This window comes from Symphodus melops (genome assembly GCF_947650265.1).
Source record: "Symphodus melops genome assembly, chromosome: 15".
Classification (NCBI taxonomy): domain Eukaryota; kingdom Metazoa; phylum Chordata; class Actinopteri; order Labriformes; family Labridae; genus Symphodus; species Symphodus melops.
The window spans coordinates 22235091-22249045 of record NC_136705.1 but is presented as its reverse complement, the minus strand read 5'-3'; the positions used below and the strand labels follow the sequence as shown (position 1 = coordinate 22249045).

At 43.1% G+C, this 13955-nt stretch overlaps 1 protein-coding gene across 4 annotated transcripts in view; it reads left to right on the top strand.

The window, feature by feature from the left end:
* The window catches only part of dst (dystonin), a 102967-nt gene that overhangs the window by 58559 nt on the left and 30453 nt on the right, over window positions 1-13955 (top strand). For 3 of the 4 annotated variants that reach the window (XM_079362286.1, XM_079362284.1, XM_079362285.1), the window contains 17 exons: window positions 1926-2078; window positions 2175-2408; window positions 2550-2834; window positions 3278-3826; window positions 3979-4155; window positions 5000-5123; window positions 5540-5748; window positions 5880-6197; window positions 6307-6473; window positions 6613-6769; window positions 7741-7867; window positions 8043-8093; window positions 8574-8809; window positions 8966-9095; window positions 9414-9613; window positions 9996-10494; window positions 10791-12259. In XM_079362286.1, the coding sequence (XP_079218412.1) occupies window positions 1926-2078; window positions 2175-2408; window positions 2550-2834; window positions 3278-3826; window positions 3979-4155; window positions 5000-5123; window positions 5540-5748; window positions 5880-6197; window positions 6307-6473; window positions 6613-6769; window positions 7741-7867; window positions 8043-8093; window positions 8574-8809; window positions 8966-9095; window positions 9414-9613; window positions 9996-10494; window positions 10791-12259 (5085 nt within the window). Of the gene's footprint in view, window positions 1-14; window positions 162-275; window positions 492-582; window positions 727-817; window positions 1055-1925; window positions 2079-2174; window positions 2409-2549; window positions 2835-3277; window positions 3827-3978; window positions 4156-4999; window positions 5124-5539; window positions 5749-5879; window positions 6198-6306; window positions 6474-6612; window positions 6770-7740; window positions 7868-8042; window positions 8094-8573; window positions 8810-8965; window positions 9096-9413; window positions 9614-9995; window positions 10495-10790; window positions 12260-13955 lie in introns of all 4 variants that reach the window. The other variant, XM_079362283.1, reaches the window with a different exon arrangement.

Here is a 13955-nt window from a genome sequence, read left to right as displayed (position 1 = left end):
TTCCTCTCCAACAGCTGTACTCAATCCAGGATTACTTGGAGTGTGTAGGGAGACTTCAGGATCACGCTGATGTTTTAGATGATGTCGGAAATGACCTTTTAAGCCAGACTCCTGTAGGTAACCAGATGGAAGAACTGCAGATCCAGATAGATGAATGTCAGGTTAGAAATAAACCACTTGTCACATTTTTCTTTGTGAAGCATACTGCCACCTAATGCGTTTTTAAATTTTTCATTGATGTATGTGTATGCAAACGATTTGTGCTTTTTATTCAGTCTCTGGAGTCGCAGCTTTCTCGACTGGCTGGTGTCCTGACAGCTGATTTGGAGAAAGCCAAACAGCTCTTGAATTCTGCTGATGAGGGCGTTCCCATACAGATCCAACAAGATTTGGCCTCCACATATCTGGAGCTAGAGCCTAATTTTATGGCTGTTTCACAGATGTGTGCAGACAGGGGCCACTCCCTAATTCAAGCAATGGAAGCAGGAAAGGTAAATGTTCATTGCCGGTTAGTAACATGTCATGACGCAACGGTCACAGTAACATGTCATGACGCTAATAGTAGTGTAAATGTGATTTTAGGTACATTTGGAATCAACTTACCAGAAACATTTCAGTGATCTGAAGGAGTTAGCAGCCATCATCAAACACAGCTCTGAGATGAAGGACTTGGATTTGAATACATGGGATGTGGAGACAGTGAAACATTTGATTCAACAGAACAGGGTATCTTTAAAATCCCATTAAAAAAACAAACAGATTTGCTCACTTACAAACCACAACAACATCCACAACATATTTCTGTCTTCTCTTCCAGGACATTGAGAGCAATCTGCAAAAAGAAGCTCGACTCAAGTTAGAGGATATCACATTCGAAGTCCAGTGCTTTATTTCTGAGCATGCTCAGTTCTTAAGTCCAGCTCAGAGCAGCCACCTCCTAAAGTTCCTCAGCAGCACTCAGAGAGCATTCAGGGAAGAGACTGACAGACTCCTTACCCAGAGGAGCGACCTCGAGGTGCTTCTGGACACCTGGGAGGAAGAGAACCAGCAGAAGGTTTGCCTGCGGATATACTAACAGATGTTTCCTTGAAAAAGCCTCCGTACAGGGCATGTCGAGTGGGCTGTGTAGGCCGTGTTATGAGTCACCTTTAAGAATTGCTTTTAGAGCATGAAGTGTGGATAAGAGTGAAAAAGCACATAAACTCAAACCGAGGCAGAACTTGCAAACATGTAATAATAACTATTATTATTAATTATTATTTAATAACTAATTTATGGCAAGATATGTTCTTCATCTGAGACTGAGATCAGTCAGCTCCAAAAAACTCTGATTTTATTTTGTCGATTCATTGAATATCTGTGTTCATTCTATTGAATTTAAATGTATAACTGGACTATGAAAGTATGTTTGTGGTGTATTAAGACGCATGAAAAGTTGTAATATCCGTATACTCAAGTGTTGCCTTTTGTCTTCAGGATTCACATTCTGGTTGTTCTCCTTTGAATGCTTTAACACATTGCATGCTCGGGTGCTTCATCACTCCTGCAGACTAACTTTTGTGCTGATTGTATCCTACAGGCCTTCAAGACACCCTGAAGTATTTGCTGGCAATAAAGCTTCTTTGTTCGAACACTTTACCCCACAGAACATCCAAGCTGGACTGAATGTCCCCTTTCAAAGACCAAAGCAAAAAAAAGCATGTTCACAGCATAGTAGGGTTTCCACACACTTGTGATAGAAGGAATTATTGTCTTTTGCATGTTTCCTTTATATGCTTAAATTGTCTATTTGACCCTGATTTGTCTTTCGTGTTCTCCAAAAGTGATTGGGATGTTTTTTCAGAGTTTGTTGTAAGTTTTTATTTGGTGCAAATGTAAAAAAAAAATCGGAGTATTTACTCTTTTATTTTCATCTTGATTAACAGTCCCTACAGGAGAAACACAAGGAATTCACAGAGAAGTTGGAGGAAGTGTGTGATAATCTCACCCTGACAGAAAACCACCTGATTGGTCACCAGCAGCAGGCTGAACATGCTGCGAGCGTCACCGACCTCCAACAGTACCAGCAGGAACATCAGGTTTGAAATAATAGCTTCTTGCACAGTTTATTTCTGAGTATGTTATCTTCAGTTCAGATCCGTCTTGACCACACACTTCCTCTGTTTGTTCTTCAGAATCTGCAAAAAGATGTGTTGACCAACGCCAGTGCCTTAAATGAAGTCATCACCAGTACCAAAAGATTTCTGGAGGAGAACCGGAACAAGCTGACGCCGGATGAAATCGCCATCATTGAGAGCAAGTTAGAAGAGGCGAAAAGCAAAGCAAAAGTCATCAACCAGCGGGCCGAGGAATCCAGGAAAGATTTAGAGAAGGTTGTTACCACGGCTATAAAACAGGAGAGTGAAAAGGTCGGTTTAAATTAGCTTTCAAATACGAAACGCATCAGATCTGACATGCAGTGTAAGAATCATAATGCTAAAATCCAGGTCTGATTTTTTTCTTTTTTTAAGTCCTATTTTGGGTGTTTTGTTTTCCATCTGTCTCTTCAGGCTGCAGCCGTTGAGCGTCTTGAAGAAAGTAAGAACAAAATCGAGGGTCTCCTGGACTGGATATCAAACATAGGGGATCAAAACGAGAACGGCTTGGATCAAACTGACCATCTAAGTAAAGAGAACGGAAACCTACCTGAAGAATCCTCAGCTAAGGGACTGCAAGGAGACGATGATGACGCCAATGGAAACGCGTTACAGGCCTCTGAAAAGGACGATGACGGAGAGACAAGTGACAAGAAAGACGCTTCTCTGGATCTCGATATGCAATATGACAGAGTCAAGGTACAGCTTGGTTTGGAGAATGATGAAGTTTGTCCAGGATTTAATTCTTACACAGAGGATTTTTATCAGACTGGGGCTTTCTTTCTCATCAGTGTATTAATTAAAAAAAACGAGGGAATTATCTCAGACAGATCATCACAGTTTATATAAAGCTGAAAGACGCAGGTTGTGATTAAATATGAGATATAACATGAAATAACTAGACATGTCTTCTTCAATTCAGAATCTGGTATTGCAGTAATTGCAGACAGGCCTTTTGTTTGACATTTAGAACAATTCAGAAGTTCACTTCAGTGTTTCTGGATAATTTGTGGTTAAAATAGGACAGCTGGTATCAGAAGAGATCTTTGGCATCATAGGATTTAAAGACTCTGTTATATGTCAAACACCAGATCTAAGATCATCTTTTAAAGTCAAATTTGTTGTGTTTTTACTTCCCACAGGCCCGTCATCAGGAGATCCTCTCCCAGCAGCAGGATCTGATCATGGCCACACAATCAGCTCAGGCTCTTCTGGACAAACAAGCGGACGTGCTGTCTCCGCAGGAGAAGGAGAAACTCCAGAAGAACATCCAGGAGCTGAAGGGGCGCTACGACGCCTCGCTGACGCAGGCTGAGCAGCAGATGAAGCAGGTGCAGTGTGTGCAGGAGGAGCTGAAGAAGTTCCAGGATGACACTGAGGAGTTTGAGGTCTGGTTGGACCAGGCGGAGGGTGAGGTGGAAGAGCTGGGAACCCCTGCTAGTTCTCTAAATATCCTTTCTGATAAACTCCTGCGGCAGAAAAGCTTCTCAGAAGATGTGATCTCGCACAAAGGGGACCTTCGCTTTATCACCATTTCAGGACAGAAAGTTCTGGATGTGGCTAAAGCTTGTGGACTAAATGACCCTACAGCTAAAAATGCTCAGCTGCACGTGGATACTTCAGGAACCTGCTCTGCTGTCAAGGACAAGTTGGATTCAGCAGCCAGCAGATACAAAACTCTCCATTCAAAGGTATTTATTTTGAAAGATAGGCTGCACTGGCTTGATCTTGCCACTAGGTGGGAGCATTGTCTTCAATGAAATGTAACGTGTCATGTCTCATTAAAACGTAATCCTTCCTGTCTTATCATCCATGAAGTATAATTTAATCTCCTTTCTTTCAGTGCAATCAACTTGGCAACAACCTCAAAGACGTGGTGGACAAATACAAGAAATATGACGAGTCGAGTGCTGGTCTTTTGACGTGGCTCAACAGCTCAGAGGAGGAGGCGAGAAAGCAGCAATCTGAGGCCATTGCAGCTGATCCACAAACGTTACAGAAACAGCTGGAAGACACCAAGGCAAGAGAAACAGAAAGCAGGGGATGTGGTGGTCAGGCTCGGTGTCAAGTGAAATCAGATTCATCTCAGATTTTGTCCTTCTTACATTTTAAATCATTCCCTTTGAATTTTAAAGTTTACAATAGTTGTATGTAAATGCCTCTAAACATTGCATTATATTCTGATGCAGATTGTTTTTGTGCAGTGATTGAGTAAAAAGGTGTTCATACTGAGCCTAACTTTGTTGTTACTATGACTCTCATCGACTCAGATTGAATTTAAATTAATGATCGAGCTCGTCACTTTCTTTTTGAATGAACACCTCGAGCATCAAGCATTTTTACTTTGATAGAGGGTCATGGCACAGTAGACCTGTCTTACCATATACAGTGTTTCCACTGACTGAAGTACAGCGTGGCTATTTATAGCTCTCTGTTCAGATTCAAATCCACATGTGAATAGTTTAACCCTGGTTATTTGTGCCTGCATTCTCTTGCAGGGGGATAAGAAACGCAGCTGTCTCTGTCAAAGCTTTGGCTGCAGTTAGCTCAAACATTGCTCTGTAGGGAGGTAGTGACTTACAGCATAGATATGCCCAGATAAGAGGCGCCTGAAGGCCTACTATGGAGCACTATGCTTTTGGCCTTGGCAGGCAGCTATATCAAACTATATCTGAAAAATGACCTCGTATTTCCGCAGATAATGTTCAGGCTTTCTTGCACATCTTTGCTCCCATGTTTCTATTTTCATTCAAGCATCCTGACAAAAATCCGATCAGTATGATACAGTGTGAACATAAGCAGATATCCTTTTATATGCAAACATGTTCTTGTTCTCATCCCTCTTCTTACTCGTTGATCCCCAGGCCCTACAAGGTCAGATGACGGGACATCAGACGGGTATCGACACACTTCGCAAAACAGCCGAGTCTTTGATCACTTCTGAAGGAGACCTGCTGAGCAACTCAGACGAGATCCAGGAGACAGTCGGTGAGCGAGGAACTAAAAGAGAGTATCAGGATGCCACGTTTTAAGGAACTCCTTTTGAATTTAAATATTTAAAAGTACGGCTCAAAGTTTATAAATCAAGAAGCCCTGGAAAGTGTCAGTGTTGCAGTTTGACTTGTCAGTCGGTGGGATCATAAGCAAGCAGACTGATTCTGATTCTTTTATTTTGAAAATGTACACGAGCTATCAGAGTTAAAAAGAGCGTTTAAAGTGTCTCATTTTTATTTCCGTTGGCTCACTCTGAAAAATGCTTTTACTCCTAAGCTCTGTGAATATAATCCTTTATCAGACTCACTTATGTCATATACAGTATGCTTTGCTTCTTTTCCAGAATGAGCCAAGACAATGAGAAATTAAACCCTTCTAAAAATGACACAATGTTTTTCCATCCATTGCAGATGACATCGTTGAGCGCTATGACAACTTGTCCAAGTCTGTGAGTGACCGCAATGAGAAGCTGCAGATTACGCTGACTCGCTCCATGAGCGTCCAAGACGGTTTGGACGAGATGATCGGCTGGATGGAGGGAGTGGAGGCCAGTGTGAAGGAGACAGGAAGTATTCCTCTGGACTCTGCATCCCTAGGAGACATCCTCAGCAAAGAAGCAGTGTGTATTCATTTTTAGAAGTCCAATAACCATCAGCTGTGTCTTTGATTTTATTATTAGCTACTTAATGAGCTATGAATTCACTTTACAAAAATGTTTACATTGCTGTTGTCCATCCTTGTTTTTTTAAGGCCTTAGAGCAGGACATAGCAAGTCGACAGAGCAGCATCTCAACCATGAAAGCCAAGGTGAAGAAGTTTGTGGAGACGGCGGATCCGTCTGCCGCTGCCCTCCTGCAGTCGAAGATGGACGCTCTCTCCCAGCGCTTCACGGACGCCTGCGACAAGCATAAACAGAAAGTCACGCAGCTTGAGAAGCTGAAGGATAAGGTGGACCAGTTTGAGGAGGTTGCAGATAAAGTGCAGCAGTTTGTTGTGAAGCGTACCCAAGCTCTGAATGAGACGGACGGGCCGGGGAAAAGCTTTGACGAAGTGTCTCAGCTCATGCAGGTAACCACACTGCTGAGACTTAGTTCTGACCTTTTAAGGATCCAATTCTTGTGTTTGGAAAGAGATGTGTTGTACTACATATTCAATGATTGATACGCATTTACTGTAGAATACCAAAGCTGAGATGGCAGAGCATGCCAGTGATTTGGAGAAGCTTCAGATGCTTTCCAAGGAGCTTTCTGAAATCAGCTCTGATGAGAACAAATCTCAGATCCAGAACAGGATGGACAATCTCTCAAACACTTTCAACACCTTCAAAGACACCGTCAAAGAAAAGTAAGTTTGGACGAAGGAATAAGAGAGTTTTGTAGTTCCCATTTAAAGTATTAATTATAACGCTTGTCCCGAACATGAATGTCTGTGTCGTGTTGTTCATGCACTCGAGGATGAACTGTGTAACTGATCCTTGTTCCAGGGAAGAGGAGGTGTCCTCCTGTCAGGACCAGCTTGGAGAGTTCAGATCTGCTGCTGGCGCTCTTACAAAGTGGTTGGAGGAGACCAACGAGAAAGTACCTGCAGTTCATCCGGGCCTCAGCGTGAAGACTCTGGAGAAGGACCTGCACGTTGTAACTGTGAGTCCTGACATGAATAATACAGTCTGCTGTAAACAGAGGCATTGTTTTTCCCTGATATATTTGATGTGCTGCAACAGAAGTTGTTGCTGTTATACTTTGCATCTTGCTGAATCGTGGATTCTCTGTGTTTTGGAGAAGATAGATGTCAGTGTGTTTTCACAGATCTCAGTCCTATCCTCCCTTAACTCCCTACTATCCAACCTGCTCGTCTCTGCCAGCTAATGACGGTCACAGATGGATGATTTGTTAAAAGACGTGGGAGTGAAACCACTATGTTTTCAAACAGAAAGGCCTGTTTTCTTTGCAAGATGTTACAGACAGGATCAGAGACGTAGACTCCCTGTGGGCCTGCACAATGTGAGAAAAATGTGTGATAAAGGGATGTCACAACACCAAGATATTAAGATAAGATATCATACTAGTAAAACACAAAGCCCAAAAGTAAAGGATCTGAGCCTTGACCCAAACCACATTTTAAAGAGAATATTAACTCGTATGACTCACATTTTATGTCTGTTTAAAAAAAAAAAAAAAAATCAAAGACTTCCTTCCAGAATCCAAAATAAATCCTCAAAGAAGTCTTTCACCACTAAATTGGCACCAAATAATCTGAGGGAAGCGACAGAACAAGAAAAGAACCGTATTTCTCCCTGACCTCCATCCAGAATACGAAAGTGTACACATGCAAATAATAGTTTTTTTCTTATTTATATTAAATTATTTTCGTATTTATTTCTATGAATACCAACTTTCCTATGTGTTTTTTTTTAATGTGATAACAGTAAAATCAGGATTAATTGTGTAGCACTGATTCCAACTACAATGTAAAGTAAAAAGCAAAATTGGGCAACTTCACAATTTTTTCACGTGTATTCTAACTTCACTATTTTACACGCCCTCATTTTTCTGTGTTTTGAACACTTTGCTTTATACATTTGAATTAATCTGTGTGATTGCTGTATCCTCAGGGATTATTAGATGAATGGACGTCCAAAGACCCTGCGGTCAAAGACCTGAACAGTAAAGGATCGGAGCTGTGCAACCTCATTACTGTTCTCACATCCCCTGCCAAGACAAAGACCCCAAACAAGTCGGGTAAGTACAGCAGACCTAACCTCATGTGTTTGAACTACTTGGTGGAGTGGGAAGCATGGTGTTTGGGTGGACTTCTAAGAGCTGTATGATCACTAACATTCAGAGATCTATTGCTAAAAATCCTGGCCAGTCTGCCTGTCCTTCATACGAGCTCTGTGTTGTGTCTTTGCATCAGCTCTTACTAATGGTGGTGGTCCAGGGAGCCATTCCTACCTAACCAATAAAGGTAATCAAGAGTGCGCGTGTTGATGGTGGGCTGGAAATGCATGGTCTGTGGTGTGATGTGATGTGTTGGTATACGGCTGTATGCACTCTTAAAGATGGTAGGATATGTGACGGATTAAAATAAACCTTCCTACACTTTTTACTTTTTTCCTTGAGATTCTTTCCAAGACCGATTGACCAAACTGAAGCTGAAGGCCTTCAGCTTTCAACACTGTGTCATAAAAAGCAAGGGAAATAAAAAGAGACGTTTTACCTTAACTTAGAAAAAGTGTTTGCATAAGAGGCTTGCTGTTATTTTAGATGAATTCTTAAAATGACTTTGGTTCCTGTTGCAGAGAGCATGAGAAACTTTCCTCACTCATATTCTAAACATACTGCACCTTAAAGCTACAATGACATCCTTAACTCGTTGTAACTTTAACCTCATATTTAACACTCTGGTTCAAACTCCTGCTTATAGAATTATGTTTAATGTCTCCAGAGCTGATGGGTATTCAGCAGAACATATCGTATGTCAACGAGGGCTACACGAGCCTCGGGGGAAAGCTGAAGAATCGAGCAGCAGAGCTGAGGAGTTCAGTGGAGGAGGTGAAAGATGCCCAGAAGGAGACAGAGGACATGATGACATGGCTGAAGGACATGAAAAAGACTGCAGCCTCATGGAACAGCGCCCCAACTGAGAAAGATTCAGTGAAAACACAGCTTGAACAGCAGAAGGTACCGACATGTTTTTGCTGCTCATCCAAGATGAACTTTAACAATTGAATTAAATTTGAAAGTGCTCACAGCCCTTCATTACTGTGATCTGCTGTGAAGGAGAGTCCTATGACATATTGCAAGAAGGCTTTATAAGACTGTGTTGTATTCCTTTAGGTATGTGAGGATGACATGAAGCAAAAGCAGGAGCAGCTCCAGCAGCTCAGAGAGAAGCTCCTCAACTTGATTAAGACTCATCCAAACTCCCCCGAGGCAGCCAAATGGAAGCAGATGCTTGCAGAAATAGGTATGATCTGGGGGACTGTCTCCAGATGGCTCATGTATCTTATGTCACTGAAACTGTAAGGTTTGGTAAATAAACAATAAAAGTGTAGCACTGACCTTCCCTTAAAGGCTTTCACGAAAAGTCCTCTATGAGACAAAAGTGTGAACTTGTACTAGTACCTACTGCCTTCTGCCACCCCATTTAAATTAACACATATGTCGTGCCAAGTCCTGCACAGTGGGAGCTTGGCTACGAGAACAGTAGGACAGTGGATTGAAAGGTGCTGTTTTGCTGACTCAAGTACACCGTTGTGATTGTTCTGCTCCCCTCCCTGTTCAGATGAAGCTTGGGCAGATATCAGCGGCTCCGTAGAGGAGAGGAAGCAACACCTTGAGCAGTCCAACAAGAACCTGGACGTCTTCCAAACGACGGAGCTGCAGCTCGGTCAGTGGCTCTCAGAAAAGGAGCTGATGATGAGTGTCCTCGGACCCCTCTCCATAGATCCCAACATGCTAAAGATGCAGAAGCAACAAGTTCAGGTAGGCATGGTGCATGTTGTCAGGAACAAGTGTACGCTTGTACATCATTAAAGAAACAGCATTGTGTTGCACCAGCTATGTATGTGTTCAAAAAGTGTAACAAACACTGCTTTCAGAAAACGGTTTTAATTGATTGTAACACGAAGAGAAAATGCTGTTTCGCTCAAATAGTTGAGATGAAACTGACGTCCACGTGGTGCAGCCAAACAAACCAACAAGTTTACAAGTATGATTAACTGTGTTGAGACATTGAGCCCCAACTTAAACCAAACTTAAACATAGCTGCTGCAACAGACCGCAGCACTTGTGTTGCCTTCTAGAAAGAATTACACTTTTGTTGCCTTTTAAAGGAATATTCACATCGACTGACTTTCACCTCCAGATCCTCCAGAATGAGTTTAAGAGCCGCCAGCCTCAATTTGAGCGACTCCAGGAAACTGCTACAGCCATCCTGAGCTCATTAGCCAACCAGGACCCTTCAAGTGGGACGCTGGTGAAGGAGCAGCTCGCCAATGTCTCCCAGAAATGGCAAGGCCTCACAGGACAGCTGGACGAGAGAGACGGCCTCATCGACCAGGCCGCGGTGAAGACGGGTCGTTTCCAGGAGTTGCTGAGGAGTATCAGTCAGACGGCCACGCAGTTGGAGAATCAGCTCACCAACCAGCAAGGCAACAGCACCCAGCCCGACGCTGTGAAGAAGCAGTTAGAGGATGTCCAAAACATCTCCTCTCAACTGAGAGAGGAGAGAAAGAAGCTGAAGGAGGCCGAGGCAGTCAACGCAGAGCTTACAGCGATGGTGACCGAGGACTATCTCAAAGCAGACTTAGCCAGGCAGCTGGAGAGTGTCAGCAAACCTTTCAAACAGCTGGAAGAGAAAGCAGGTTTGGCTTTTAACCTAACCTAATAATAAAGTGTTGTAATGTTTGGAAAGACAGAACAATGAGTCAGAGTTAGATATATGTTTGTCCAATGACAACAAGAAGGCAAGTGTATTAATCACAATCCCTCTGGCAGAGTGTTCAAACAGTCTGGTCAAAGCTATATATTTTTAAATTGTTTTACAACCTTGTGTCATGCAGTGTTGCTGCTTTAATTATATAAGACATGTGACTGGAAAGTAGCCAGCCACTATGGTTACAGCTTTAAACTCACTTAACATGATTTTCTTCTGTTCCAGCGAACCGGGTCGAGCAGCTCAACTCGACCTTCGCCAGCTCTCAGCAGTTCCACCAGACCTCCAAAGACTTCCACTCATGGCTGGACCAGAAGCTCCAGGATCAGTCGAAGCCCCAGTCCATCTCCTCTAAAGCAGATATTCTGCAAAACAGCATAGAGGAGCACGACAGTTTCAAGAGGGCTCTCAGTGAACATGAGGGCGCTTATTCCAACATCATAGGGGAAGGGGAGATGCTTCTGAAGAACACTGAGGGGGCAGAGAAGTTGGCACTTCAAGGTCAGCTTTCTACACTCTCTTCTAACTGGGAGGATTTGAAGAAGAACTCTGTGGAACAGGCTGACAAACTCCAGACTGCCCTGCAGAGATCGCTGAAGTTTCAGGAGCACGCGGAGAAGCTCAGCTCTTGGATTCAAGAGTGTGAAGCTAGTGAGGGCAAAGTCAAGCTCAACGTCGATCCTGTGGCTGTGGAGAGCTCCATTTCTCAGGTGAAAGCTCTTCTGAAAGATGTGGACAAGCACAGAGGGATGGTGGAGCAGCTCAACACAGCTGCAGATACGCTCCTTGAGGTTGCCAACACCGACACTGACGCTGTCAAAGAGGAGAAGGCTAGCATTAACAAAAGAGTGGACAATGTTGCAGAGGGTCTACAGAGCAAAAGGGAGTCCCTCGAGAAGATCTCACACACTGTTAAGGAATTTAATGACGCATATAAAGAGGCGAAGGGTCAGCTTGAGGGTGCAAAGAAGCAGGTGGATGCTTATGAGTCACAGGGAACGCAGGCACACAGCAACAAGAACCTAACCAACATGAAAGCCCAACATAAAAGTTTAGAGGGAGTCCAGAACCAGGTAGAGCACCTGAAGAGCTTGGCCAAAGACCTAGTGGTAGAGATCCCAGATGCTGATGGAGTGACAGACCTCTTACTGCAAGCAGACAGCGTAGAAAAAGACTACAGCACCCTGAACAAGAAACTAGAGGAGACGTGTCAAGTCCTGGAGGGTAAACTGCAGGGAATCGGCCAGTTCCAGAACAGCATCCGTGAGATGTTCACCCGTTTCACAGACCTGGACGATGAGTTGGACAGCATGGCTCCAGTGGATCTCGACTTGGCCACTCTAAAAGAACAGCAGGAGAGCATTCAGAGCTTTGTTACTAAGCTGCAAGAGCTAATGGCCAACACAGCCAATGCTGGAGACAGCTGTAAGAAAATGCTTGAGAGTGAGACCTCTCCTGACCTGTTAGGCCTGAAGAGAGACCTGGACGCTCTGAGTAAACAGTGTGGTAAACTGTTGGACCGGGCAAAAGGCAGAGAGGTGCTGGTGCAGAGTACTCTCACCAAACTGGAGGAGCTGTATGAGAAACTCCACCTGGCAGAAGATAAACTTAGTAAGGCCGTCGACAAGGAGGCGTCCCAGGAGGCGGTTGGCATGGAAACAGACGTCATCAACCAACAGCTGGAGGCCTTTAAGGTACAGTGCCAATTTGATACTTTTTTGAGAGAACAGAGAATTTATTTCAGTTCGAGTGGCGAAATAAAAGGTTATTTAGTGGGATGGTTAAGCGTCTGTGAGTTAAGAGAACACTGCCGTATATTGTTGGTGGCACTCCCACAGCTAGGTGTTTGTTCTGCCTTCTCACCGTAAGCAACTGGACGTGGTGCAAGAAAGCCACCGGAGCCCTCCGAGAGAGGGGGCGTGGTCAGACACAGCTCATTTACATTTACAGTTCCAGACCCAGAAACAGGCTGCTCTGAGCAGGTCTGATATAGAGGGGTTTATAGGCATGATCAAATACAGGATCAGACCGGATTTAAACTTCACATGTTTTGGGGAGACTTATTTAAACTGGTTGAAAAGGCGGATAATATGTGACCATTATCCTGTCTCACACAGTTTGTTTGTAAGAAGCAAAACTGTTCTTAAGGTAGGCATTCAGTTTTTAAAGCATCAAAGGTAAACATTTCTTTATTTAGATAAAAGAACAGTGTGACAAATGTCCTCTTAGGATTTCAAACATGCAGTTACTGATAAATGTTTTTATTTTATTTCTGTAATTATAGATTAAACTAGGCTCAACTTAAATTGGCTCTTGGATTTTGCACATTATTTAAAAATATTTACATTCTTATAATTGCATGAACAACAATCAGGCGTTTAAATACTGCCTTGCATTGGGGCAGATTACCATCCGGCTCTTCACTGCTCCACACACAGCAATCCTCCAGGGACTTCTGCTCTATTGAGGGCATCTGGTGTTAACAAAGGGCTTCAGCCCATATGCAGTGATGGTGCGGGAGGGATGAACCATCGCAGCCAGGTGGTCACCAGCAGGGTGTCACTGGATTCAATGGTCTCAGTAATGAAGCCAGGCCAAAGTCCTGATCTCTTAACATCGATAGTGTTGTTCTTTAACATGTGAAAGCTCAACGCCTGACGTTATCTCTGGCTCTACGCTTGGAGTGGCCTGATATTTATTCAGTTAATTCAATGCAGACAGCAGTTAGAGAAGTGATGTGCAGCGTCGTTTTAAAGTCATTAAAAACCAGTTTTATTTTGTGCTCTGCTTGGTTGACATTTATACTAACAGGGATGAGTGATGAGACTGGGAAAATGTAGTTTAATGAAGGCTGAAAATTGTTACTCAGTGGTATAAATTAAGTGTTATTTCCATGGTAAAGATCACCGACAACAAACAGTACAGCAATGTGCTTAAATACTTTGTAAACTCACTGCAAAGTTTGAGTATTTCATTCAGTTACTGGGATTATAATGAAGCTAATGAAGCTAAATAAAGTATGAAGAAGCTGCTTTGTAATTCTGTGTCTCTGAAAATGTTAACTTGTGAAAACTTAGCATGGCTGACGAAAGCAGCCCAACACACAGCTTCCCTATTGTCTTTATAATCTGTTTTAAACACAATCTTGATGTTGCCTTTAAAACCATGGACGCCTTTGTTGGTGTCAATGAGGGATAAATCAAGAGGCAGCCATTAGCAAGATTTACAGACAGCTGCACAATATTTTAAAAGCCTGTAAATTCCTGTGGAGGTTTCCAAAAGAGGATTAACCTATATTACGAGGTGAAATTAGGAAATACTTTGAACATAATGTAAACAGTCGTGCATAGGCAAATGACACAGAGCTGGCCTAAGATGTAGGTCAGAGGA